At 42.5% G+C, this 27,779-nt stretch overlaps 2 protein-coding genes across 2 annotated transcripts in view; one reads left to right on the top strand and one right to left on the bottom strand.

Moving 5' to 3' along the window:
• Positions 1 to 71: 71 nt before the first annotated feature.
• Positions 72 to 9,319, bottom strand: crata (carnitine O-acetyltransferase a). Its single transcript, XM_085413345.1, has 14 exons — positions 9,140 to 9,319; positions 7,950 to 8,240; positions 7,260 to 7,378; positions 6,488 to 6,541; positions 6,175 to 6,340; positions 4,588 to 4,762; positions 4,327 to 4,505; positions 3,743 to 3,843; positions 3,399 to 3,518; positions 2,647 to 2,769; positions 1,182 to 1,317; positions 960 to 1,022; positions 638 to 775; positions 72 to 463 (listed from the first exon to the last, which is right to left on the bottom strand). The coding sequence occupies exons 1-14, from the start codon at positions 9,164 to 9,166 to the stop codon at positions 248 to 250; spliced, it is 1,908 nt and encodes a 635-aa protein (XP_085269471.1). The 5' UTR covers positions 9,167 to 9,319; the 3' UTR covers positions 72 to 247.
• Positions 9,320 to 9,374: 55 nt separating this feature from the next.
• The window catches only part of ptpa (protein phosphatase 2 phosphatase activator), a 30,830-nt gene continuing 12,425 nt past the window's right edge, over positions 9,375 to 27,779 (top strand). Inside the window, exons 1-8 of the mRNA XM_085413346.1 lie at positions 9,375 to 9,656; positions 12,250 to 12,359; positions 14,178 to 14,264; positions 14,620 to 14,745; positions 14,832 to 14,949; positions 15,270 to 15,369; positions 16,480 to 16,604; positions 18,879 to 18,979. Of these exons, the coding sequence (XP_085269472.1) occupies positions 9,584 to 9,656; positions 12,250 to 12,359; positions 14,178 to 14,264; positions 14,620 to 14,745; positions 14,832 to 14,949; positions 15,270 to 15,369; positions 16,480 to 16,604; positions 18,879 to 18,979 (840 nt within the window). The 5' untranslated portion in view covers positions 9,375 to 9,583. The remainder of the gene's footprint in view (positions 9,657 to 12,249; positions 12,360 to 14,177; positions 14,265 to 14,619; positions 14,746 to 14,831; positions 14,950 to 15,269; positions 15,370 to 16,479; positions 16,605 to 18,878; positions 18,980 to 27,779) is intronic.

Raw genomic sequence — 27,779 nt, 5'->3', positions numbered from 1 at the left:
GTGATGGTGAAATATCCAGTCAAAACCACCAAACAGTTAAATTTTCATGCTGTAAACATGTGCTTCACTCATTCTGTGATTTTTTATTTTATTTTATTTATTTTTTAGTAACATCATAAAATCATTAGAAATGTGGAGGACAGCAGTTCTCACTGATTCAGTCTCATTTAAAGTGCATCATAAATCAAACAAATCGGCTGTCTCACTGCAGCATTTGTTTCATCTCCGGAAACGTTCGATTGGAGCCTCACAGTTTGGCTCTCGGCGCTTGCTCCAGCAGTGTCCTCATGTCCAGCAGCGCGTCCACCACTGCCTGAGCCAGCTGTGCTGCGGCTGTTTCTTTGCAGCTATTGAAAGCAGACACTGCAAAGTTGATGTGGTCGTTCATGGGGTTGTAGCACACACCGTACCCGTTGGGGACAACAGGGCCAAAGCACATGACGCAGTCGGTCTGGGATGGGACCTTTTTGAAGATATAAGAAGTAGAGGTTAGCTTGCAGGACGTTTAGATGTTTCAACTCATCTGGAGTTTGTGTTGCTCAAGTTACATAAAAAGAATTACATATACATGAAACCGCCAAGGTCGCAGGGTCACATTTTCTACTTGCATGTGTTGCTTCAGAATATTGTTGTATACCTGACTGGTAGACAGTCGATAGTGTAAGGCTTTAGTGTAGGCGGCGTCTTTCAAGACATCAGGGACGGAGAGGTTCTCTTCGATGGCCTGCATCTTCAGACCCAGCAGGTGTCTGTCGATGGCCTGACCACTGATTGCCTATGAAGGAGAGACAGAGCAAAAGCAATGATTTTTTTTTTTTTCCAGTGGATTCACTAAATATTCAGGTCCCTTCACTTTCTGCACCCATACTGTAGATGTGAGGCGAGAGTCACCTCTACTGTCACTGCAGAGATGTGCTCATTGCTGGACCTTTTACAGTCCCAGTGCTGTGAGCACTCACCATGTTAGTGTATGACTTGTGAGCCTTTACAGCCTTCTCCATGAGATCCACTTTCTCAGAGTTCTGTGTAAACAGGAAGAAGATGGAAAAATCAAACTTGCATTAAACTTGACTCACATTCATTTAACGAGTCTAGTTTAATAAAACCTGAATTTAAACAAGCCATTAAATCAAATAAAAACATTCATTCCTGGCCGCTGTATGATCAGTTTGGTGGCCGACCTGTTTGCTGGGATCGTCAAAGGCTCTGACGAAGGCGGCTGAGGCACGTGAAGCTGATCGTATCGTATCAGTACGACCGAGTCTGAACATCCGCAGGGAGGCGCTTTCATATGTGGCACAGCACTGCTGGTACATCCTGCAAGGAGAGAGGAGAGGATATTTTACCTCCAGGAACAAAAATGAGGAATTAAACTGCTCTGATGTTCAGTCACAGCTCCACTTCAGAAGACATAGTTAATTTAATTAAGATTTAAGATTTACAGAAGAATTTATATTTATATTAAATTCATATAAGAACGAAACTAAATAAAGATGACACTTGTAATCCTACCGATTACAGCAGTTTACAGAAGCATCCCAAAATCATCTCTCTGCTGAGAGATGCTTAAGAGGATCTTGCAGGACCTTTTTAAAAAAATAATATTTTTTTTACATAACCTGGGTTTAGCTGCACTGAGATGATAAAGAAGGCTAGAAGACACACAGAGGAATAACAGGGAAAATCTTGTAAATTTTTAAATTAAAAGCCCCTACACAGACAGAGCAATGGCTCATATGATGTCCAACCTAGGGCTGGGTATCGTCACTGATTTCTAGAATCGATTCGTTTCCGATTCACAAGGTCCCGAATCCACAATTCGATTCAATTCAATTTGATTTAAATCTGGGAAATTTTGACAGTCAGAAATATTATAATTCAGATCAGTACATTTACATATTTTTGTATCTATAAAAAGGAAGCTGACACACGCAAGACTTTATCAAAGGTGTGAGCATCACAGCAGATGCCTTTGTGTCAAAGTAGCTGAAGATAAAACACAGAAAAACATGAAGGTGATTTTCCTGACCTGGGAATTTATAAAAATATTCTGCAGTACATCAAAAATGAAAGAAAACCATTAATCAACATATGAACGTTAACTCTGAAGTTACAGCGGTTTTGTTAGAGACACGGCTGCATAATTTTAAAAAGTTTACATTTGTAGTTTGGATCTTCTTTTGCTGCTGGTTCGGTCAATATTGTTTGGAGAGAGATAAAACTAACAGCTTTATGATCAGCGCAAAAAGGGCGTGGACACAAAGCGCCAACAGATCAGAATCAGCAAGCTGTCGGCTTTCAACCCCGACCGTCAGCTGAGAAAGGCGACATCTCACTGATTCTGATCCGTCGGCGGGTCCGCGCTGTGTGTTTAAGTCTTTGTGCAGAATCCGTGTACCCGCTCTCATTTACTGTCTTAGCTGTTTGGTGGTTGTTGAAATTTTGTGATCTTTCACCTGAGATTCTGGCATTTCGGGAAAAATAAATTTATATTAAAAAAATCGATTCAGGATTTTAATGAATCGATTTCACGTTATCCAAGTCAGAATCGATTTTAATCGATAAATCGATTATAAAAACCCACCCCTAGTCCAACCTCTGTGCTACAGTTAGAAAGCCAGGCACTAACACCAACCAGCGCCTCACCTGTAGTAGGCCAGCTGCAGCGCCATCTGGATGAAGGCATCGGGACTCATCTTGTGGGCTTTTGGGAAGTTTTTTCCAAAGTGTCCGAAAACCATCACCCTCATGTCCAGGTCCTGGGCTAGTCTGTAAGGGAAAGATGTCACATTTACACTGACTGTTAACACGTATGCAGTCAGCAAGTTTGGACAACATTGTTGTACCAGAGTATTTAGACTATGATTTTCAGTATCATCATATTAAGATGTTCTTCTTTCCTTTACATAAGGAGATGATATATTTCCATTTGCCTTGTTGTGTGCTGCACAAAAGCCCCACCAGAGGGCAATATGTACTTGTAAACAATCTGCTGAGCTCAGCGAGATGTGAAACTGGCCACAAAGCGTATTAAAGCGGCAGTATATTTAGCTTTGTCCTACCGATACAGATAAGCTAGGTCACACAGATTAAGCTTGAAGAAAACTTTGGATAAAGAGGGTAAAGCTTCTAACTGGATTCATTTTTAGTCCCCAAGAAAAAAAACACAAGTTAAGAAAATCAAGGAAAAAAAAAAGAAAAGAAAAGAAAAAAATCACAACCCATATGTTAGCTTTTTCATATTCACATGTCAGTACTGAACAAGGTTATCTCTTTATGTTTGTTTTACACACAACTGCTCAAATCTATATCAAATTATACCTGGGTTAACACAAATATTGTCCTGAAAAAATAAAATATTGCCCAAACATGATACTCATCCCAAAAGCTGCCCTCACGTGTTCATGCTGTTCTTGGCCTCCTCGATGTCTTTCTTGATATCCGGCGTGATGTGGAAGTCTAATTTCCGCGGCATGGGTAAAGGCACCATGGGAGACCGCACCATCTCAGGCTTCCTCCTGTAAACACAAAGAGAAAACAAAACATACACAGACTCTGTGTTTACACCAGAAAAAGAAATCTGAATGAGTGGATGAGATGGAAATTGAGCTGCAGAGAGCAACTGAAACAAATGTAGTGCTTTCAAACATGTCCAATCACGCTGTGGTGAACATTCCCATACCAGAGGCTCTAAAGGGTTCCTCTATGAAAATAAACTGAAGATAATCTGTGACCTACTTACGTGTACTCTACAACGTGGTCGATCAGGGCTACGATGGGTGGACCTTCAGCCGGAGCGTGCTCGTAGTTTGCTCCACACGCCCCATCCTCTCCAACAATGAACTGGAAGACAGAAGAAAAAACATTTAAGGAAAACACTGCACGTTTTCTCTATTGCTGAGGGATTTAACGGCCTTATTATATTATTATTACAGTAACCACAGTTCCAGTTTATCAAACATCAAAGCCCACTGAAGAGAGACCAAACCACCAGGGTGAGGAAACCAGGCCTTGCTGCAGGAGACAGGTTCAGAAACATCAAATGTCTTGATGCATGAAAACATGCATCCACTCATGTTTTTCAGCTAAAACTGTCCTGCAGTCTAAGATACAGCCACCTTCCTTCAGTTAAACTTGTTGTTTGTTAAGAGTTTGAGGGATTTAAAGGCTCTTCTGTAATACTGATGTTTCTCTTACAACACTTCAAGCTGAATTTAGGCTGAGTGAGAGAGAAACATCTGCATGTACAGACACCTTGGCGTGCAGGCTGTCTAATGAGGTTGTTGCTGTCTTTTGTGATCACTGTTGTATGCACGTGCAGGTCACCTGCAGCGTCTTGTCGAACCAGCGGTTGCCACTGTTCCACTGGCTGCCTCCTCCGTGCAGCATCTGGATGGCGGCACAGCTGCGGTAAAGCTCATTAGACACCCGAGGCATCGCTCCATCCAGACACAGTGTGAAGATGCTCCTCTGGATAGCCAGCACCGACTCTTTGTTGGTTTTATCTGCACACACAAAACAAAAAGTGACTAAACTGCTCCACAGACTAGCAGCTCTCATAACACAGTCAGCGTCCTGTTGGCTCACCTTTGATGAGGTTGAGGTAGGCTTTGCCCCACGAGTCTCGGTGCTGCGTGGTGAGGATGCCGACAGGCTCCGAGTTGGAGTTTGCTGAGGCACTGCAGATCCTCTCCAGCTGGACGCAGAGCTGATCTGCAGTCAGCGGAGTTCCGGCGCTGTTGTACACGTCCAGCACAAAGAACTGGATCCAAGTGGAAGAAAGAGGTTAAGTCAGAAATCAGTCTGCCAGATGCAGATGCAACAAAAGCTGGTGTCCAGACCTGTGTCTAACACATTCTTTGAATAGTTCCTGATTTAAATTAGGAAGCAAAAGTGCTAGAGTGGTAACTTTGGGGGATTTGTTAATCTTTCTACTAGGGTGACATACAAACATTCATCCATCACAAGTGATTAATATACTAATTTGTTTCTTAAAAACAAGCCCAGTCAAAGTTGTTTTTTTTTTATGAATCAAAAATGCAAAAGATGAAGGAAATGATCCTGAAACTAGAAGAGCGCTCAGTTCCTCCTTTTATATGAATCACAAAAGGTTTATGTCTGTGGGTATAGATCTGCAAACCTATATAAATATTACTACTTTGGAAGAATGTATTAGGGGGTAATGCTAACTGCAGGCTAATAGCCTGGAACAAACCCTGGAATACTGTATGGCATTAGCTGAATATCGCCCCCTAATGGTGGATGCAGTGAAGAAAAAACCCCCCAAAAGGTCCCAGTGTTTAAAACTCTCAGCCTTAAAATTAATTACTAACAACAGCAAGCAGCTAGACTCTTAATAAATAGGATGGCTGACTGACTGACTGTGCTTTTCTATTGTTTCTAAAATGCGTAAAGCAGTGCCAGGACTGCTAAAGGCCATGCTCGCTCAGATGTGCCAACTACAAAGCAAGTTTAACATATCCAGGATCGCTTTACTCATCTAGTTTCATTTATTATCACCAGTCAGGATAGGTGATAAAGATAACACATCACTGTTCAATCAAGCTATGAGTGTGTTCACTCAAAATCTTAAAATCTGAAGCAGAGAAAATACATAGCCTATGCATTTTGATATTTCAGCCCCGGTGGTTTTAGATTAGATAAAACTTTATTAATCCCTCAAGTAGGTTCCTCCGGGAAATCCTTCTTTTTTTAAAAGAGCAAGTAAAAATTATATATATATATTAAAAAAAAAGAAAAAAAAGAATTCAAACTAATAACTACAGCGGTCCCCTTGTATAACGCCGTTCACCTTTCGTGTCCTCACTGATTTTTTGTGTGCAATTTTGACTCTGAAGTGTTGCACTGTATGTTTGTAAGTTTTCTCCCCAACAAACGCAACAATGTCGACGAAACATTTTGCACCGTCAAAGGCACCTTTGGTAGCACACAAAAGGCAGAGGAAGATGCTAACCATCGCACAAAAAGTTGGACTTCTGAACATCTGTTATTTCAAACATAGCCTGCCGGCCTGTTTCCGTGGCCAGAACACCACACAGGTTTCACGTGGCTGCTCCGTTCAGACCCATGAAAGTGCCGAGTGTACTCTGGAAAACTCGAGTTTACCGTGTTTGCTGATCTCTAACGTCAGGCTGCAGAAGGCGAGCTGCTTACCTGGAAGTTGTGCACTACGGTGATGTGTTTGGGGGGTCGTGAGCTCTTGGCGTGGTTCACCACCAAGTCTCTCTTCAGACCAGGGATCCGGCATGATGACAGCACCTCGTAGTACTGATTCATGCAGAGAGGCTTCCCTCCCAGGTACTCGACCGGAAGAGTTTCACTGAAAGAAAAATATTCTATCATTTACTGCATGCTTCGGTTTGACTGATTAAAACGTATTCAGGATCATGTTATCTCATTAAAATATAAAATTTCATCCCTGCTGAACATAACTGAATAAAAACCACATTTTAAAATACGTACTCACTTATCAATCATTGTCTTAAAGTCCAAAACGCCTGCTATCAGTTTAGCTGCAAACCTGAAGACAGATAGACAGAGATCAATATAATCTATTGAGTTTCAGTGACAGGAGCCCAGAGATTCACAGGGTATGCCAAAGAAAATGCTGAAAAAACATGAAACTTTGACAAGGGAAAAGAAAAAAGGAAAGGAGTAAAGGAAAGGAAAGATGAAATAAAAAGAAGGAAAAAATAGGGGAAAGGGAGGGAGAGGAAATGAGGAAGTGAGAGTGAGAACAAAAAGGAAATGAAGGATAAAAAAGTAGATGAAAAAGTAGACGAAAGAGTAGAAGAAGAAGAGGAAGATGATGCAAGCTTATGAGTGGGTGGAAGGAAGGAAGGAAGGAAGGAATGAAGGAAGGAAGGAAGGAAGGTTCAAAGATCCACATCTTTTATTTACTTCAATGACTGAACTGAATGTGTTTATGATGGACACATGGATTCAGACCTAACCCTAAACACCACATGTTCAGTGGCGTTCACATTTTAGTCTAAAAACATGACATTTAGTCAAAATCTATTTGTTGCATCTTTTTTTTTTTTTTTCAAAAAGCCAAAAAAAAAAATGGACAAAATTAATTTGGTCCAACCAGATCCTGTAAAAACAAACAATTCAGTCATCATCAGGGAAATCAAGGTGCATGACTTTATACTGCAGGGAAAGAGACACCGAAAACCTGTTTGGGATTCAGAGCAATAAAGAGACTCTGACATTTGGAAGAAGCTGCATGTGATCACCTTATTTGTCCTTTCTTATCACTGAAGTTCATGCGAGGCAAAACCAACCCAGGACTTGAATGGACGACCACAGGCAAACGATAGTCGAGGTAAGCCACCTGAACCCACCACTGTGACAGCTAAAGAGAGACAAACACACAGATAGGCACTGAGTGGATCACACACCAAGAAGAAGGACACAAAATAACTTTGTTATCAGATTTTCCTTTAAAGAAGAAATATTAGATCTTACAGAAAGACCCCTTAGCCTCTTCCTCACCAACAACAAAAACTAAGATGAGGCAGGACGTCTGACATCAACACTGCATAAAAAAGGTTGAGAAGAAACTGCTCTAGACAGTCAGTTTTTTTCTACTCTTAGGTCTGTGTGATGTCATACAGGAATATCATTAATATGGTCAAATCAGGCACAGAAGTCACACCCTCCTGTTCTTTGAGAGGGGTCAGCCAATCAGAAGAAAGTTGGCTGTGAGGAGTGTGAGGAAGTGAAATCTGACTTATTTCACACAGAGGAAGAATTAAAAGCCCAAAGTAAGAAAAAGGGGTATTATTTTGAACTGAAATTCAAACAAAGCTACTCTAGCAGAGTCCACAAATGAGAGTATGGAGGTGGAAATAAGCACCATAAGTCTAGTTTAATATATTTAAAGGACCAGAGTGCCAAAAACAAGGTCCCCTTTTTGAGCTCACCCAGTTCTCAGTTTTGGATGCCCTCTTCTCCAGACCCCTTTGCAGCCTCTCTCCAAGCCCTCCAGCTCGCTGAAACTCCTCCAGCAGCCCTTTGGTGTGCTTCAGCTCGTCTGCCTCCACAATGGGCTCTAGGGCGGCAAGGTATCGCTCACAGGTCTGCTGCAAAGTGGGGACAGGCAGGCATGGCAGCCCCTTCTGGTGGGTGAAGTATCGGCCAGCGGCTCGAGTGGCTGATACTGGTTTGACCAAGAAACTGGTCTTCACAAAACCGCAGGTCTTCATCATCCCCACCTTTAACAGAGAAATAAGAGAAATGACATTAAGACAAAAGGTTTGACTGCCACAGCGGATCATCAGCCACTCCCACAGCACATCTCACCACCTCTCGCTGTCCTCATTCATGTCCTGCACCATCCTCCCATACTTCCCTGCCACTCCTGACTTCCTCATGCACTATAACATTTCCTCTCTTGGCACCCTATCATATGCTTTCTCTATAGCCACTTCTCCATAAACACTGTCAAAGCAAACCTCACATCTACAGTGCTCTTTTCTTGGCATGAAGTCACCCTCCTGCTTGCTGATCCTCAACTCTCTCCTTAACCCAGCTTCAACAACCTTTTCCCATAACTTCATGGTATGGCTCACCAGCTTTATACCTCTGTAGTTATTACAGCTTTGCATATTAGTTTCATGGGGAAAACTAACATCACAGGATAATGAGCAGAGGGTCAACAGCAAACCTACAAAACCAGATTATGATTCAACCAAAGAGTATTTAATGTGTTTAAAAGGTGTGCACACATGCTAATCTCATCGGTTTATTGTATTTATGTTGTAGCATCTGCTTTTAATCCAACTTACACAGGCTTGGACTACATTAAAGGTATCTTTAAAGCTGCAGTCACGCTGGTGTTCCACTGTCTTTGAGCTAAATTCACCTTTCACCCACTTCTGTAATTGCCGGTGCGTTAAATATTAGCCACAGCTAACAGCTAACAAACAGAATTTTCCGCCTAGTAGCAGCAGCGAGCTAATTAACTTACTCTAGCTCAGAAAAAAAATCGAGTCTCGGGTGAATTAATTAACGTGGATGTCATTAATTCTGTCAGAGTGTGAAAGCTGAACTCGGGGGGTGGGGGACACACAAACAAACCAACAGTCAGTCCGCTAAAGCTGCCGTTACTCACCACAGATCTGCTGCAAATGCCCCACATTCTGCAGTCGGAGGTAGAAACGCCCACAAAAACACAGAGAGCAGTCCAATGAAGCACAGAGTCCGGCCACCACGATCTTACACAGCTTTATTTTTTTTTTATCCGTCAGGCGGGCGGTGCTGTAGCCTGACTGCACAGCCTCTCTGCAGCTGCTCAGTGCTTTATCTGCTAAAGTTACTCAGCTGGAAAAGAGCCGGGGTGGCCGGCTGCCCCAGATGCAATAAATAAGTGGCAGAGTAGCAGTTATGCGCACTTATAAGTACAAATTCGATGTAACCTCTTAGTTTCTCGTTTTACCTCCACTATACGAAAGCATTAAATGTACTTTAAGATAAAAGTTTGATTTTCAACAATTTGAGAAATCTTGGGGTGCCACTCAGTATGCGAACATGTGGGGGCAGTACTGAGCCATGAGTAATGAGTCTGCCGGGAAAACACACCACGAAGAAGACTGTCAGGCTCGCCATGGCGGAAACAGAGCAGCAGTCAGGTAAAGCTCGGCTTGATGCTCGTGCTCGGCGTCAGCAGTGTGTCGTGTGATGTTTATTTGACGCTTTCAAGGCAGTGACCTTTAGAAACGAGGCTTTAGGGTTTGATTTAAGGGCTGTTAGATGAACCTGGAAGCCAAGAGTCGTCCACACTCACTGACTGCAGGTTCTCCACCTGGGCTGGTTGTATTTGAACTCTGTGGCGCAAATACGGTGATGTTAGCAGACTTTAGCACAGTCTGACAGAGACACAGTCTCCTTACCTGGCTGTGTGTGAGGTGTCAGCTTGCACACAGTGAGTAAAAAGTACTCAGTACTTTCTGGCTGCTAACCGGAGTCAGCACATTGATTAGTGTCGTCTTTAAAGGGGACCTCGATTCCTGTGCTTGAATAAAGTTGTTGAAAACACACTGGAAAGATTATTAAATTACTTTACTAATACTAGGTATTGAATGTCGGTGAACAGGCATATCCTTTCAAGCAGAGAAAAAGGTCTGCAGATGCAGTGTTTGCTTTCAGAGTATTGATGGAGAAGGTCAGAAGGAGCTTCACTGTGTCTTTGGATTTAGAGAAAGCTTATGATAATAGGGCGCTAAGAGAAGAACCGTGGTACTTCTGGGTTGAAGGTGGGTTTACATCAGCGGTCGTCTTTGAGCTTATTTGCAATTCAATTTTATTTATATAGCACCAAATCACAACAAAAGTCGCCTCAAGGCGCTTCATAGATACAGAGAAAAACCCAACAATCATATGACCCCCTATGAGCAAGCACTTTGGCGACAGTGGGAAGGAAAAACTCCCTTTTAACAGGAAGAAACCTCTGGCAGAACCAGGCTTAGGGAGGGGCGGCCATCTGCTGCGACCGGTTGGGGTGAGAGAAGGAAGACAGGATAAAAGACATGCTGTGGAAGAGAGACAGAGGTTAATAACAGATATGATTCAATGCAGAGAGGTCTATTAACACGGAGTGAGCGAGAAAGGTGACTGGAAAGGAAAAACTCAATGCATCATGGGAATCCCTGGCAGCCTACGTCTATTGCAGCATAACTAAGGGAGGATTCAGGGTCACCTGGTCCAGCCCTAACTATATGCTTTAGCAAAAAGGAAAGTTTTAAGCCTAATCTTAAAAGTAGAGATAGTGTCTGTCTCCCGAATCCAAACTGGAAGCTGGTTCCACAGAAGAGGGGCCTGAAAACTGAAGGCTCTGCCTCCCATTCTACTTTTAAATACTCTAGGAACAACAAGTAGGCCTGCAGTGCGAGAGCGAAGTGCTCTAATAGGGTGATATGGTACTACAAGGTCATTAAGATAAGATGGGGTCTGATTATTTAAGACCTGATGTTGATGCACAGGTCTCTGTGGACTATAATGTTTACAGGTGCAGGAGGGTCTGGAGAGAAGAGGAAGAATACATGTGTGCGAATAGGAGGGGCAGGTGTAACGATGATGCTGCAAGGAATAAAAGTAGTGAAGATGGATGAGTTTAAATACCTGGTTGTCAACCATACAAAGCACCAGACAACACTGAAGAGAGGTTGGAGACTGGTGTCGGAGATTTGTGATAGAAGGGTAGCAAAAAGAGTGAAAGTAAATATTAACAAGATAGTAGTAAGACCTGCTGTGATGTATGGTTAGGAGATGGTGACGATGACAAAAAAGAACAGGAGGCTGAGGTAGAGGTGGCAGAGATGAAGATGTTCAGATTTTGATTGGGGTTGACCAGAATGAACAGGTTCAGAAAGGAGAACATCAGAGGGACCGATCAGGTTTAACGTGTGGGAGACAAAGGATGTTAAACATGGAAGGAAAAGAAGCAGACCACAGAGAAGATTCGTGGATCAAACGAAGGAGGACGTGCAGAGGGTTGGTGTGACAGACGAGGATTCGATGGAGGCAGATGATCAGCTGTGGCAATCCCTAAAGGGAGCAGCTGAAAGAGCATTAACCATAGACTGTATATAAAAGATTAATGTAACTGTGATGTCACCCACTAGTTCAAAAATCTGTTTTTGATGCTTTGAGTTTAACTTTTTGGCTGTCACCAAACATAAGTGAGAAAGCGATTGATTTTTGACTCTAAATGGCGATAACATTTACTAAATAAACTTCATGTTTGTTTTGGTAACTGAGTCCATAACATCATCGGGAAAGTGTTTACTCAGATCATAAATCAAGACTGAAGTAGGCTTATTTTCTCATAAACGGCTATACAGTCTAATCTTTGCAACCTGGAGCCACCCCCTGCTGGACATTACAGAGAGTGCAGGTTTACATCTCAGACTGTATAGAAAAGATGGAAACACCCACTGGTTTTTGACTCAGCCTCATTGTTATTCGCCCCCATTTTAGGTTTTTGAGGCCAACGTGACCATATTAGGACAAGAGGGTGAAATTAGATGTTGACTCTAGGGGACTGGCTTGCTTATGGAGCCTCTAGTGGACATTAGAGGAACTGTAGCTTTTGGTGCATCACTTATCAGCTCGAGTGGTTGAAGTTTAGTTAAGAGCAGTGTGCAGCCGGAGCTTTTGGCTCATGGGGATTACTTATTTATGCACTGATGTCATGAAAATTCTCTGTTCTGAATTATTTTTTAGGATCCACTCCTGAAGATGAAGCCCCCGAGGAGGGGGCCAGCTTCACCTTTATGGTGCCCAAGAAAGAAATCAGCATGGTGCCTGACATGGGAAAGTGGAAGCGCTCTCAGGTTGGTTCCTCCCTGTGGGCGTGTGCACGCGTCTTCTTCGAGAGTTGTCTGTCATATTGAACGTGATATAACCATCGACTATGAAGGAAAAGTGTGGCTGTGAGTCGTTTCTGGAGGCTTTCGGCTGTCACATGGTGAAATTGGTGACAAAGATGGTGCTGTAGAGGGCACTCCACCAGAAACCGCCATCTGATTGTTTTGGATGCTACCAGGTTGCCTCTGTTGCCTGTAATTTGTGAGGAAGATGTCATCTGCAACAAACTTGTTAGCAAGTATTCAGTGATTTTTCAGTTTTGGTCGCCTCCTTGGTTACTTTGCCAGCACTGAGGGCGCAAGCACTCGCCACTCAGACAAAATCTTCACATGAGTTCTGATATAGGAGGAGAAGATCTCAAAATTGGAAGCAAAGGATTTTTCCCAGAGTGTTTGAAGAGAAGTCCTCCTCATGAAAAATATCGGCAGCTGTGGCAATCTGCTAGCAACCAGATCCATCACCAGGTGGTTTCCCTAATAAAATCTGACAAGGAGCACATGTTTTTTTCCCCAATGACATGGTTGCTGGTGGGGGGCCCTACTGACTGACTTTAGTAATCAATTCTCCAAACTTCAGCAAACACTCAATAAACCTGTTAGAGGATACTAATTTTTCGTTGCCACCAGTGGTTGCCAGTAGAGCAGGGCGATATGACCAAAAATATTTATCACGATATACATTTGAAAATTTGTGATAACGATATAACTGACGATATAATTGACACTAGACAAAATACTTTACAACTCCACAACTTTATTAGTGCAAAAACCCCATCAATGTATTTTCACTTAAACAAGCTGCTGGTTTTTTTTTTTATGTGCATTAAAGTTGTGCAAATTCCTTGCTGACAGTTTAACCAAAAGGTTGCGTATGGGAAAGGAATTACTGCTGTACCATGTGTGAAACAAAAAATAAATAAATAAATAAAAGACATTTCCAGTGGAAATTGGCCGACATATCCTCAGCATAACCATGTATAATATCCACAAAACTTAAAAAGTGGTTATACACACACAATACGGTAATATTATGTTGAAGCACTGTACGTATCACTCCGCGAGGCTCCTGCCTACGATAGCCGTAATGCTCCGACAATCCATCAAGTTCGTAGCTTAGCAAAGTCGTACTAAAACATTTGACAGATTTTCGAGCGCCGTGTACGACATAAAACCGTTTCGAGGTCAGTAAACAAAACCAGAATTCATACATAAGGCACACGGGATTATAAGGGGACCTGTTGATTTTCAGAAAAATCAAAGGATTGATTTTAAGTGTGCCGTATTTTCCAAACAACACGGTAATAACGACGGCCTGCTAGCATGCTCTACCAAAAATAGTGCTTTGTTGCGTATCTGACGGGCGAAAGCTAAACCAGTTCCACACCACTGAAGTTGCAGCATTTTTACAAACTAATTCTGGTTCATCTGTTTCATTCAATGATCCGCTTTCGCTCTTCTCATTCTGCATCGCAGCCATATGCGTATGTAAACAAAGGCACTGCGCATGCGCGTTTTACCCATATTCTATCGCGATATTTCATTTTCCTATCGTTGCCCAAAATTACACCGGTATTACCGTGAACGGTATGCTATAGCCCAGCCCTAGTTGCCAGATGGTTGCAGACTGTTCTCTAGGCTTGTGTGACTGACCTTATGTTGTCACCTTGTTTGTCACATTGCCAAAATGGAGGACAAGTTAACATCAAATGTTTAGCAGTCACATGTATGCCATACTGCTGGAACACTGGTCTGATGTGTGTTTTTAACTTGCCTCTCTGCTTTCAGGCCTACGCTGACTACATAGGCTTTATTCTGACGCTGAACGAAGGTGTGAAGGGAAAGAAGCTCACATGTGAATATAAAGTGTCTGAGGTACGTGATCTGCTGGTTTTTGTATACTAAACCAGCAGATCTGCTGCGTAGCAAGAGAAACGCAGCAGAGCAGAGCATCAGCTGTCATTTAACGCCTGTCAGGTTAAACTTTGTCTGTAGAGAATATTTGGTGCATTTTAAAGTGCCAAGCTGATAGTTTGGTGATGTTAACCAGAAAATGTGGCCTCGTGCATGTGTCACATATAACCACACTACAAGTAAGAGCAACAAAAATGAAGAAAGCATTAAAATAAAGAATTTCGATTTTAGAGAAACCAACAGGCTTGAGCTGGTTTGTTATCTGCCCCGACTCACGATGGTCCTGCTGCAGTCACTGCCTTGTTACTTTTCCCAGACGGTGGAGAAGCTCATGGATCTTCTGGGAACTCTGGACCGATGGATAAATGAGACGCCTCCCGTCGACCAGCCGTCACGCTTCGGAAATAAGGCGTACAGAACCTGGTTCGCCAAACTAGATCAGGTCGGTACGCTCACACATGTTCTAACACACATCCATGCACATGGGCTGTGGCTAGCAGTTAATTTATTTGTATGTTTTGTTTGTAGGAAGCAGAGGCACTGGTGTCGGTGGTCCTCCCTGCTGATAAACGTGCAGCAGCTCCAGAGATTGCTGTCTATCTCAAAGAGTCTGTGGGAAACTCCACCAGGATAGACTACGGCACAGGTAACAGTGCTCTATGTCACTCCAGTTATCAGTTAGCTTTGATTGGTTATGTTGCTACCGGATCTTTATTTCCTCCACAAATCAAAAAAAAGTTGTTGCTCCACCTGAACTTGTTGCAGCTGTTGTTGTTGTTCTTTAGTAGTTTTGCATCGTCTCATCAGTGCTGGCCCAAAGCATTGCTCTGGTCTACAGCAGCAGTAAAACTCAGACCTGGTGCTGTAGTCAGATGCCGAAAAGTGATCTCAGCGGTGCGTTTGAGTGCAGCTCACACACTTTGCAGACTAATCCTGCAGCTGTTTAATGTTCGTTTGTCTCTTCAGGTCATGAAGCAGCTTTCGCAGCGTTCCTCTGCTGTCTCTGTAAGGTTGGAGCGCTCAGGGTGGATGATCAGCTCGCTATCGTCTTTAAGGTGTTCAACAGGTGAGCTGTCACACTAAACTGCAGTATGCTGTTAATGCAATGGTAAATGTTCAGGTTTAAAAATCTGATTTTGTTACAAACTTTAATTTACCAAAAAGCACTGCTCCCTGTTTATTAGTGGTGCAACGGATCACGGTTGATCCATAATCCAAACCGATCCCTCGTGATCCGAAGATTTGAAAAAGAAGAAAAAAAAGTATGCGTATGGTGCGCGTGGTGGGTCTGTCAAGCGATAGTTATGGTCAGTGCTAGCGGTCCAAGTGGAGGAGCAGAGGAGTTTGCGGTATTTAAGCAGCCCTTTGTTGCCCAGTCCGACCGGGCTAAAGCTATTACAAAGGCTATTGGGTGTTTAGCTGCAGATGGGAGGCCGTATTCAGTTGTCCAAAACAAGGGGTTTAAACTATGATGAACGTGCTCGAGCCACGCTATGATATGTCGTTGCGCGTCAACTTTAGTGGCAAGATTGTTCCAAGCATGTATGAGCAGGAAAAGTTTAAAGTTATGGCTGAACTGTCCCAGGCAACTTCTGTTGCTCTAACTACTACAAATGGGTGGACCTCCAGGGCAACGGACAGCTACGTGACCGTGACCGCTCATAATGAGCGATATGTATTATTGTAGGGTCTACCTTACAATATAAAGCACCTTGAGGCGACTGTTGTTGTGATTTGGCGCTTTATAAATAAAATTGAATTGAATTGAGTGGTAGATACAAAGACTGTACTGCCCTATATTGTATCATTTTTAATTTTTTTTTAATAATTGCGTGGAATGAGTCTTGAGTTGAATGTTTTTAACAGGAAAAAAAATACTTCAATAAGTAAATGTTAAATTTGTCTTTTTTCTTTTTTTGCTGATCCGAAATTGATCCGATCCAAACCGTGAGATTTTTGATCCGTTGCACCACTGTTTATTATACTCCCCACGCACTTCTCTTCTTTTTTTTAAACTCTCCCTGCTTTTATTACACTCTCCATAGTTTTTGCTCTCTTTCTCTTTCTAATAACATTATTTCTGACGTTATTACAGACCTGTGCCAGAATGAAACAGTCGCTGCTGAGACTGATCCCTACTACATGCACGTGAACATTGTCCTGATTGTGTTTTCAGGTATCTCGAAGTGATGCGGAAACTGCAGAAGACCTACAGAATGGAGCCGGCTGGGAGTCAGGGTGTCTGGGGGCTGGATGACTTCCAGTTTCTCCCCTTCATCTGGGGCAGCTCCCAGTTTATAGGTAAGAGCCATCAGGTGTTTTTGTGGAGGGAAGCACATGAGATTTCCTCTACATCTTTAGACCAGTCTGCTTGTTAAGTCTAAACTGAGCACTCCTTCATTTCCTCCATTTCCAAAAAAAAAAAAAATCCTTTAAAGTAATCAATTTGTTCAGCTCATTCATGATTATTTACAAGCTGAGATAGAAGTGAGAAGAAATTTTTCATCTAAGGATGACATAACTGGTGGCTTCGAGGGAAGAAGCTACCTGATCCATGTACCTTATTCCAGGAAAGGTGTCTTTTCTCCTGTGGAACTTAACATATGATGCAAACCTCAAAGATTATAACTTATTGGCCACCACTAGAGGGAACTGTGAGGTGCCTCATAGATGCTCTAGATTAGGACAAACTGCGGTGTCAGTAAAAGGAAATAAATACTCAAACAGTTTTCCAGTGGCAATAAAAGAGCGGTCTACTATTCCCACATTTAAGACTCAGCTGAAACCTTGTACCTTTGACCATCTTACTTCTATCTGATGGTTTTTTGTCTTATTTGATTGGTGTAATGTTTTTATGTGAGATGACAGATGTAAATTAGCAGTTTTAGTTTATGTCAATTAGATAAAGAGAAAAGAAAATAATCCTCAATTTTGGTGTCAGACAGTGTCTCATTGAGGTTGGCTGAGTGGGCAGCTATTGTCAGAAGGTCTTTGTATTTTCATTCGTTTTTATTTGCTTTATGTGGGTTTGCTCATTTCTGTTCACTTTTAGCATAAAAGTATTATGTTTTAGTGTCATTTTTAAGTTTCATGGATAGTTTTGCTTGTTATGGTGACGATGGCAGTATTTGTCAGATTGTAAGATTTAAGAAGTTCAGGACAACACAGTATGAGTAAATTTCTCAAACCTAAGCTGAACTATACATATAGGTGTGTGTGTGTATTACACACACACACACACACACACACACACACACACACACACACACACACACACACACACACACACACACACACACTTATTTGTTTATTTATTTTTATTTTCTACATTTTGAAAATGTGAAGGCTTTTTAAGTTTGCATACATGTCGTGCAGTGACTGTCCCTGTACACTAGGGGTCCTCAGTCCATTATCGATCAGAGGCAGACATACCAGCCTAACTGCAGCTGCTAACAGTAAACATATTATATCTGGGTCAGTGCGTGAAAAATCAGTGACTCCCACATGAATCAGCTGATTTTTTTCATGTACAGTAACTTTATTTAATGAAGCAGTTTTACCCTCATACTTTAAATATTCTCACAGTTACATGCCTTCAAAGTGTACATATGCAAGTTGAAATTTGGTACTTTTAACTCGTAACCCCCAACTACATTAAACTTTAAGAAAAAACAAAAAAAACAAAAAAAAAACACCACTCATAACCCAGTTTAAAAATAATGCAAACACTTGCAAGACTTGCATTATTTACTTCAACGTGTGAAGGTTGAAGCTCACTTTAATATCAAAGCCTGATTCTATAAACGCAGGCAATGATTTTAAGTGTAAATAAAAATCGTATAAACCCCTATTTTATTCAAATTAGAACACAGAAACCACTTCAGGTGTTTGAGAAAACTGACATTTTTAAGAAAAATAGGAGCTTATTTGGAATTTGATTTTAGCAACATGGCTCAAAGGTTTATCAGAAGCAAAGGTGGGCAGAAGATGATGCAAAACACTGCATCTACTAACTGAAACAGATTTAAAAAAAAAGTTCCTCTCGCTCTGTTCAAAAGCCTGCACCTCTGATGGTATGTGGGTTCATCATCAGTGGAAAGGCACCATCAGTGCTGAAAGGTATATACAAGCTTTAGAGCATCATATGCACCGTCCAGACATCTTTTTCAGGAAGGGCCTTCCATATTTCAGCAGGACGCTACTAAACTTTTCCAGCTCCATATTTTTGTACTTGGACTCTTTTATAGTAGCTTTGCATGATCATCAGTTTAAAATAATCCTTCTTTATCTTATCCTGGACCTTGAAGCAGCCCTTCAAGTCACCCTTTGTCTGTATAACAAATTGGTACCTCCTCCTAGTTTAAGCCCACCTTTATTCTGATTGGCTGTCCCTCGTAAACATAAGTGGGTGGGCCTTCTGTGCCTGAAATGAATATGAAATTAAGAAGGGAAGTAGCCTTTTTTCCCCCTCTTTTCTTTAAAAACACTTAAAATGAACTAAAACTGCTGTACTTCAGGTGCATAGTGACACGCGTTGTTGAGCATGTGCACTTACGGTCCAAATCTCCTCCTCAGATCACCCAACACTGGAGCCTCGGCACTTTGTCGACGAGCGGGTGGTGAACGAGCACCATCAGGACTACATGTTTCTAGAGTGCATCAAGTTCATCAATGAGGTGGGGAAATCAAACTCCAGCAAACGTCCACCTGTGTCATTTTACTCACCTGGGTGACCCACTGGTTAGAGGAAATATTAACAGCCTGAGGTCCTCTAGGTTGTGCCCCACAAAATTTAATTTTAGGTTTTTTTACTTCAGTTTGTTCTGCCTCATTTGGTACTAGGGCTGCCACAATTAGTCGACTAGTGACGATTACGTCGACTATTAAAATCGTTGACGACTAATTTAATAGTCGACGCGTCGGTTGACGCTTTGTAAGATCCCGAAAGGCGCAGGAATAAGTGGTAGTATTTAAGAGTGTAATAACGGACTGAAACAGAAGATGGCAGCACTACATGTCCTGGGATACCAGCTGCTGTTAAACCCCGAAGAAGAAGAAGCAGTGTCCGGTTTCATAGCTGTGTCCAAATTTAGCGGCCGCATCCTTTGGATGCCGCATTTGTAGGCCAATTACGTTACAGCGACACGATGAAGCCTGTCCAAATTTCGAAGACTCCCCCAAACGTGGCCGAAAAATGAGTCCTTCATTTCCCCAGATTTGAAGAATGGGTCGGGTGTATCCTTCGTGGCCCAACCTATCTTAGAGTTCATAAAGCGGCCCAGCCAATTCCAGTTTTCAACAATGGCGGCAGCTACTTAGTTTTAATATTACTCTTATTATTCTTTCTGGGTCACAAAATAAACGTTTAATATATTTTCAGGCGAGAATGTAGCTGTGTAAATCTCAAATATCTGCTCAGTTTATCAAGACATCACATATTTGCAAAAGTGCTCCGACGTTTTCGGAGATGTCTCTTACCCACCTGCTCAATAGCTAGAGGGTTCAAGGCTCACTAGAGCCGGCGAGAACAGTGATCTCCCGGCACATTATTTTCAAACCCCCTACTCAGGTTAAACATGATATATAAGTCACTCAGATAATTTAAAAATGTAATTGTTTGGCTTTTTTCAGTGTTTTATTTGTTCCTCAGTAAATTGGTTTGGCTGAGATTAAAGTTATAGTTTTTACACAGCTGAATAAACGTCAAACAGAACTGATTAAACAGAAGTGTGAAATGGTCGAGAATTTACTCCAGTGTCCTGTTAAATTTTACATAGAAAGAACAGACGGCTGAGTTTATTAAACTCCACTGAGACAATCTGCAAATTTCATTTAAAAGTTTAATAAACTATCATCTTGTCTTTATTTTCAGTTAGCACATACCTTAAACACTTCAAGCTGTAAGCTAATCATAGCTATATAAGAGGAGACGCATGCTGGTGCAATAAGCTGTACGTTTTACGCCCAGTGGATGCATGATCTGATTAGTCGACTATCAAACTAATCGTTTGTGGCAGCCCTATTTGGTACAACCTTGTTTTGTTAACCTGCTTCAGTTCAACGTTTTTGGGATGTGTTTATTTATTGGGACATATTTTTATGACCCATCCTACACCCCTGTTAAAACTAAATGTTATTACTTTTAAACAGGGTTATATGACAGATCATAATTTTCTTTTTCTTTTCTTTTCTGGTTGCCTGACTATATTTAGAGGTACTTCACAGGAATTTCTACTCTTCTCTTGTAACAGAAATAAAGCAAAGTTTGAATATTTGCCTCCCACAGCAAATAGGGGGAAGACTCCAACCAACAGCTGGTATCAAATTACGGAAACATGTTTTCAGAACTTACCATTACAAACAGTTTAGTTCACTTTTCTCTCTCAATCTAAAAGCCTCGACTCTGAGCTCCAGCTCCTCCATTTCTGATTGTTGCCTGATGGGAAATATTTTAACTTTTACAAAAAATTTTGAATTGAGGTCAGTTAATTTCATAGCATCAACTTTGTGTATAATCTTGCCATGCAAGATAGAAATTGTGGTCAATATGATAGCTGCATGATGTAAGTCTCCTGATCAACCACATCCTAACGATTCTGGAGGCTGTTTGAGAAAACAGAATTTAATGTCACGTTCAAGAAACCAGTTTGAGGTCCTTTAACATTTGTTTCATGGTGTGTTATGCTTGTGGTAGTGGGTATCATAGGATGGCTACACGGTGGTCAAAATTTCCAATTTCGTGTTGACCAGGCACCATTTTTCATTTTCTGTTGTCCAGTTTCGGTGAGCCTGTGCAGGTCTTACCTGCCATGAGTGGCGTAGGAGTGGTGTGGCCTTCTGCTGCTTTAGCCCATCTGCTTCATGTTATGCATTCAGATGATCTTCTGCACACCTTGGTTGTAATTTGAGTTAGCTGCCTTCCAGTCACTTTTCCTGCTCATTCTGATGCTCGGTTTGAACTTCAGCAGGTCGTCTTCAGCATGTCTGCCTGCTTAAATGCACAGACTTGGTGCCATGTGATTGGCTGATTCGGTTAACGACCATCTGAGCAGGTGTGCCTAATAAATTGACCAGTGAATTCATATTCTATACTGTTAGCAGTGTACAACTAAGCATTTTAGATGTAACATATGTTTGTAGATGTATTGTCACCGTCCTGTAGATACACACGTGTTTTGAAGCAGTTTGTCTGCATTCAATCAGATTTTATTTTCATGAATAGGAGCAGCTGAAAAAACCCTTTAATCACATTTAAGCTGGTTTAACAGTAGAGTCATATTGTTTATTTTGTTTTTGTGATTGTGATTTATTTCAGATCAAAAGCAATAAAAAGCTAAAAAATAAGCAAAAACCTTTTAAGAGGGAAAGAAACATTGGAAAACTAGTGTTTCAAGAATTGGCCTTTTTGTAGATGTAGAGGTTAAGCGAGCCTGTAAATGACCTTTGTTAGCAGGACGTCAGCTCCCAGCTTTTATTTTTGTTTCTTCACCTTCACTGTTTGGCTCAACAGTCTCCTCGCTCTGCATCACAATAGGATGTGGGTTTGTCCACGTGTGCGCTGCTGCCATCTAATGGACAGCATGACCACTGTAAATGCATTTAAGATTTTTATAAACCACTTCATCAGAGGGGGTTTAATCTCATTTCTGATTGGTATACAATCTGTGTGTGTCGTGAGACATTGCATGTAGATTTAGCTGTTAGAAGTAAATAGTTGGACCACAGATGAATGTGGTTTTGTCCAGGAAAAGGAAGATGAAGAGGGAGGAGGTGGGAGAAAGGAGGCAGATGGATTTTGTTGGGAACATGCCAGAGCAGGAACCGTTTGCTTTGTTTGGGGTTTTTGGAGGAAAAGGAGGGGAGGGAAGTAGATGAGGGCGTCGGTGGAGTAACTACATCCTTTTCCTCCTTCCCTCTCCTCCCTGACCTCTCCCTCCTCCTCTTCCTCCTCCTCTTCCTCACGGTCATGGAAGGATGCTGCCGCTGTGTCCGCGGAGCTCGTCAGCTGGCTCACAGCTTGTTTTTTCAAGCTTTTGTTTTCTTCTTTATCACTTTTCTTCAACTTTGGTTAGTTTTTATGTGAAACTTAAAGCAGGTAGTGTGTTGATTAGATACTAGCCTACACAACAAGCACGAGGCTGATTCTGTATGTTTGTGGCTGTCTTTGGTTGTTTGTCAAAGTTGTATTAAAGCAACAGATCTTCCTCTGTGGAAACTACCAGAATATTCCCATTAAAATATGTATTGTGTCTCAGTGTTAAAAAGGTTTTGAGATTGAGGGGGAAAAAAGAAAGTCTTTCCAGCCGCACCACACTTACCTCAGCAACACCATAGCATGTCATTGCAAAGGAAGAATAAATGTTTTCTTCTGTATGATGGCATCACACAGGCACAGATAAAAAAATCAAACAATTTCACCCACCAAAACTGGAGCTCAGACTTCTTGAAGATTCTGTTAGTGCGAATCTCCAAAGATGCCAACACCACAAACACAAACTGATCGAGAAATTCAACTCAGGGGCTCCAGTTAGCTGAAGTGAAACAGACTAAGAGACAATCCATAAGTTTTTAGACAATGGCGCAATTTTTCTAGTTTTGCCTGTGTGCACCACCACAGTGGTTTATAAACCAAGCAGTCCAAATGTGATTGAAGTGTAGACTTTAATTGAGGAGCTCTAACACAAGTATTACATCCTTATTATTGTAGGTTCTTTGCCTTACAGTATAAAGCAGCTTTAGGTGACTGTTGTTGTCTGTTTGGTGCTATATAAATAAAATAAAATTGAGTTGAATCGGCAGCACATGGACGTAACTTCGCTGTCTGAAAAAGGAAGTCCCTGCCGAAATACTTAAAACCTGCATTCAGTCTGAAGGCCACCAGACGGTAGTTGATACAGATACTCTTCCTTTTGAAAAGTAATTGGACAGTTCACCAGGAAATAGTGTCATAATTGAATTAAGCAGATTAAAGATCTGAAGCTGATTTCAACTGAACTGGTAGCTTTTCGCATGAACTTTCAATATGAGGTCCAAGAAGATGTTGATGGAAGTGAGGGAGGCCCATCATTGGGCTGTGAAACCAAAACAAACCTGTCAGAGAGGAAGAAGAAACTCTAGCTGTGGCCATATCAACAGTCTGGTACACTTAAAAATAAGGAAAGCACCAACCAGCTCAGCAACATCTAAAACCCTGAAAGATCACAAGATGATTTTTTTTTTTTGTTGCCTGTCCCGTTTGGCTCTTTTGCCATCAGAATTGTTGTCTAAAGGCAAAGAAAGATGCCCAACGGATTTACTTTACCAAATTGACCATCCCAGCCTTGCCGTAATGGTCCATTTGATTCACCTTTTATTGTTTATTTTATTTTCACTTACTGAATACGGGACAGACTTGACTGGGGGAAAGAAGGGGAGAAAGAAAGAGGGAAAGAGAAACAGCTGAGAAGAGGGACGGGGGAGAAGGGCAAAAGACAAAAACCAACAGAACGGGCAGAGAAGAAAAAAATGCATATATCAATCACCTGGATCACCTGCTGAGAAAGAAAAAAGAAAGCAAGCAGAAGAGAACAAGAGTAATAGAATAAACAACATCACAATGATATATGGGAATATGACAGTAAATACTAAATGTTAAACATTATTGTGCAGCACATAAGATCAACAGAACACAGTGTGCTTTGAGGTAGCATCCAAAAAGGGTGCAGTTTGTGGGTGTGAGCACCCGTGTGTACACCTGTGAGCATGGACGCGCTTGTTTTGTTTTTTTGTTTTTTTTTTTTTTAAAAGGTTCCTTCATGTAATGGTCTGCTTGTGGGGGGGGGGGGGGGGGGGCACAGCCCCGTCCTCCAGGGCATGAAGCAGGTATGGAGGAGATCAAAACTCCAGACATCCAGAGGCCCCCAGAACACAAGAAACCAAGGAAGACCAACAGAGGGGCAGCCGCGCCACTGTCCCAGAAAGAGCTGAGGAGAGTCCCAGATGAGGGCTCACTCAGCAGCCGCGGAGCAGAAGCCAGGGGGAGTTGCAGTGAGCTCCGCCGGCAGCCAGCCGTGCCTGAGTGACCGAGCCGTAGGCCGAGAGGCCGGGGGCACCCCACCTCCGAAGTGGCCCGAGCGAGCCCCAGGCCCCGATAAGCGGCCGCCAAGGAGTGAGCCGGTGTGTACCTGGACGCCCATCCCCGGATACAAAGAACCACCAACGCACCGATGTCTGAGAGAGTCCGCCACTGGCAGGGGAAGTGGTGGTAGGGGGAGAAAGGCCTCCAAACCTTGGAGGGCCTGAGATGTCCCCAGAGAGGTGGCGTCTGATACCCAACCTGACATATAGACACAGACATACAGGCACACACATATACAAACATCCATTCCCACCCTCATGCTCTCATATGCACTTACTCCACACTCAACCAACGTGGAGACAGACATAAAGAGACGCTGTACACACGATCACACTCCCCAAGCGTACTCTACAAACCGGGTCTAGGTACCCTTGCCCCTGGAGGGGGGAACTGCACCCAGACCCAGGTGGTGTTACCCTTTTCCCTGCGGTGGGGGGAGGCAGACCGCCCCGACTCCGCAGCAGCAGGGAGGCCCCACACTCCAGACCGCAGTCGGACGGCCAACTCCTCCTCCTAGCCCCCCCGCTCCAGCAGGCCGCAGAGAATGGGGGTGAGAGAAGACTCCAAACCTCCCTCCACCCACTCATTGTAGTGTTGATGCATGTGTGTTCTAAGGTGCATTTAAAACCCAGGAGGGCATGGAGCTACCTGCCAGAGAGCAGCAGGTAAGCGCATAGTCCCTCCTGCTAGCCCTCAATGTCTGCGTGTATTTAACATTGAGAGGTGGGCAACGACGCCAGGGGTGGGGTGTACACCCTGATGGTACTTTGGATTCCGTGTATCGTGCCCACCCCCAAGATCCTATATGTATGTGTAATGAGAGTGTGAGTAATGTGAATGTCTAAGTTGTGGGATAAAATTGAGGCAGAGGCAGCCAGAAGGGGACGGGGGGGGGGGGGGATAGCCTCCTCTGCACCCTGGTGACATACCCCTACTCCAAGGTCCTGCATGTGTGGGTGGTTGTGGTGGAGCGGGAAGAGGGAGGCAGCTGGAGATGGGGAGGCAAGTGCCCACCCGCCCACAACCCCGGCAACACACCAACCAGGACCCAAGCCCCCGAGGCCCGGCCCGGGCCCCAGCCCAGAGACGGAGCGCCCCCAGAACCTCACGCCCATCCCGGACCCACCCAGGGGCAGCCAGGCTACCAGGTCAGTAACCCACGTCCGTCAGCACAGACCCTCCCCTAGCCCCGCTGCACGCAGCCGCGAGGAAACAGTCACCTGAGAGCCAACAGAGCCCCTAACCGGACATGACCGCTACCCCGGGTTGAGCCCCCCAAGGAAGATGCCTCCGGGGAACCCCCCGACGCCCTAAGCCTGTCCCTACCCCCACACCAATCACAACAGTGAAGGCGGGACCAAACTATGACCCCCCACCCCCACTAGGTGATGGAGCTGATCAAAGGAGCCCAGAGCAATTGATCTGATGTGGTGGCAGAGGCTGTATCAAGACTAATGTAATCTAATAGATAATTTCTATATTGGTTAGAATTAAGATTATTTTTATTTTTCCAGTTCATGAGGACAGTTTTCTTGGCTATGCATAGGGCAGTGAAAACCATATGGGCGATATTCTTTTCTGAAGTGACATTATCTAAGCTGCCCAACAAACACACTAAGGGGGAGGTTGGAATGATACATTTCAGACACTTCGATAAGTCTTCACATATCTCGCGCCAAAACTTCTGAACTGGTGGACAGAACCAAAGAGCGTGGATATAATTGTCCGGTGAATTGGTTTGGCAGTGTGAGCAGTTGTTGGTAGATGTAAAGCCCATCTTGAACATCCGATGACCTGTATAGTGCACTCTATGTAATATTTTGTATTGAATTAATTGAAGACTGGGATTTCTAATTAGATGAAAGGTTTTTAAGCAAATCTGAGACAGAAGTTTAGGTCTAAGTTAACTGATAAATCCGCTTCCCATTTTGCAATAGGAAGTGATATTGATTCATCTGTTTTAGAAAGCATTCTGTATATTTTGGAAAGTAATTTGGGGGTTTTAAGAGTAAGAAATTGAACCACACTTGGTGGTGTTTGTAGTTCAACTTGACCCGGTTTAAATTTCTTTTTTACTATGGATTTAATTTGTTGATATTCTAAAAATCTTTTCTTGTTGATCCCATATTGTGTAACTAGTCCGTCAAATGAAATAAATTCTGTTCCTTCTAGTATATGTTCTAAATATTTGATTCCTTTACCACTCCAATCTGAAAAGTTTATCATATTATTGTTTTGTAATATGCCAGGGTTGTTCCAGATAGGTGTACGTTTGCATGGGATTAATGAAGACGCCGTCAATTTTAGAAACTCCCACCATGCTGTCAGAGAAGAGCTGATGTTGATGCTTTTAAAGCATCATGGATGTTTGAGCTGATAAATGGTAGATCTGAAAATCTCTAGATTATTGCAAAGTGCTTGTTCTACATCTAGCCAAGGTTCATCTAAGAGGGTATGTTTTAGCCATCCTGAGATAAACTGAAGCCTGTTGGCTAAGAAGTAGTGCTGAAAGTTAGGCAGTTCTAGTCCTCCTTTATCCTTGGTCTTTTGTAGTGTTTTTAAGCTTATACGTGGGGGTTTATTTTTCCAAAGGAATTTGGACATACATGAATCTAGAGATCTGAACCAATCTTGTGGCGGTTTAGTTGGGATCATTGAGAATAAATAATTTATTTTTGGTAAGACCATCATTTTTATAGCGGCAACCCTTCCCATGAGTGATATGGGTAGACATTTCCATCTAGCCAGATCATCTTCTACCTTCTTTAAAAGTGGGATATGGTTTAATTTAGTTAGATCTGCAAGCTTGGGAGAAACATTAATACCTAAATATTTTATATTTCCCGATTGCAGTGGTGTAGAAGAGGAATTATGGAGGGAGCAATTAATCGGTAGAACTGTAGATTTTGACCAGTTAATTGAGTAATCTGATATTCTTGCAAAAGAGTTTATCAATTCAATCACCCCAGAGATATTGGTTTGTGAATTTTGGAGAAAGAGTAACACATCATCCGCATAAAGGCTGATTTTATGTTCCACGTTCTTGCATTTTATGCCCTTAATTACTGAATTCTGTCTAATTGCTGCTGCTAGTGGTTCAATAAAAATTGCAAACAGTGAAGGGGAGAGTGGGCATCCCTGCCTGGTGCCCCTCAAGAGACAGAAGCTGGAGGATGTCTGGTCATTTGTTCTAACACAAGCTGTTGGGGAATTATATAATATTTTTAACCAGTTTATGAAAGAGGATCCAAAACCAAATTTGTGTAAAGTTGCAAATAGAAATTTCCAGTTAACTCTGTCAAATGCTTTTTCTGCGTCTAAAGAGAATATTGTATTTTCGATGTTTTTACTGTATGAGC

The sequence above is a fragment of the Rhamphochromis longiceps genome, linkage group LG7, assembly GCF_057381845.1.
Source record: "Rhamphochromis longiceps isolate RC_006_pf linkage group LG7, R_longiceps_female_GT1.1, whole genome shotgun sequence".
Taxonomy (NCBI): Eukaryota; Metazoa; Chordata; class Actinopteri; order Cichliformes; family Cichlidae; genus Rhamphochromis; species Rhamphochromis longiceps.
This window is presented reverse-complemented; position numbering and strand designations above follow the sequence as displayed.

What these genes read in the sequence shown, in the direction of transcription:
- crata (XM_085413345.1), bottom strand. Translation starts at nt 9,166, where the DNA reads ATGTGGGGCATTTGCAGCAGATCTGTG. An exon ending in TTGACGATCCCAGCAAACAG is followed by an intron (nt 1,023 to 1,181) that starts GTCGGCCACCAA and finishes CTGTTTACACAG; the next exon opens with AACTCTGAGAAAGTGGATCT. An exon ending in ACAAGTCATACACTAACATG is followed by an intron (nt 776 to 959) that starts GTGAGTGCTCAC and finishes TCTCCTTCATAG; the next exon opens with GCAATCAGTGGTCAGGCCAT.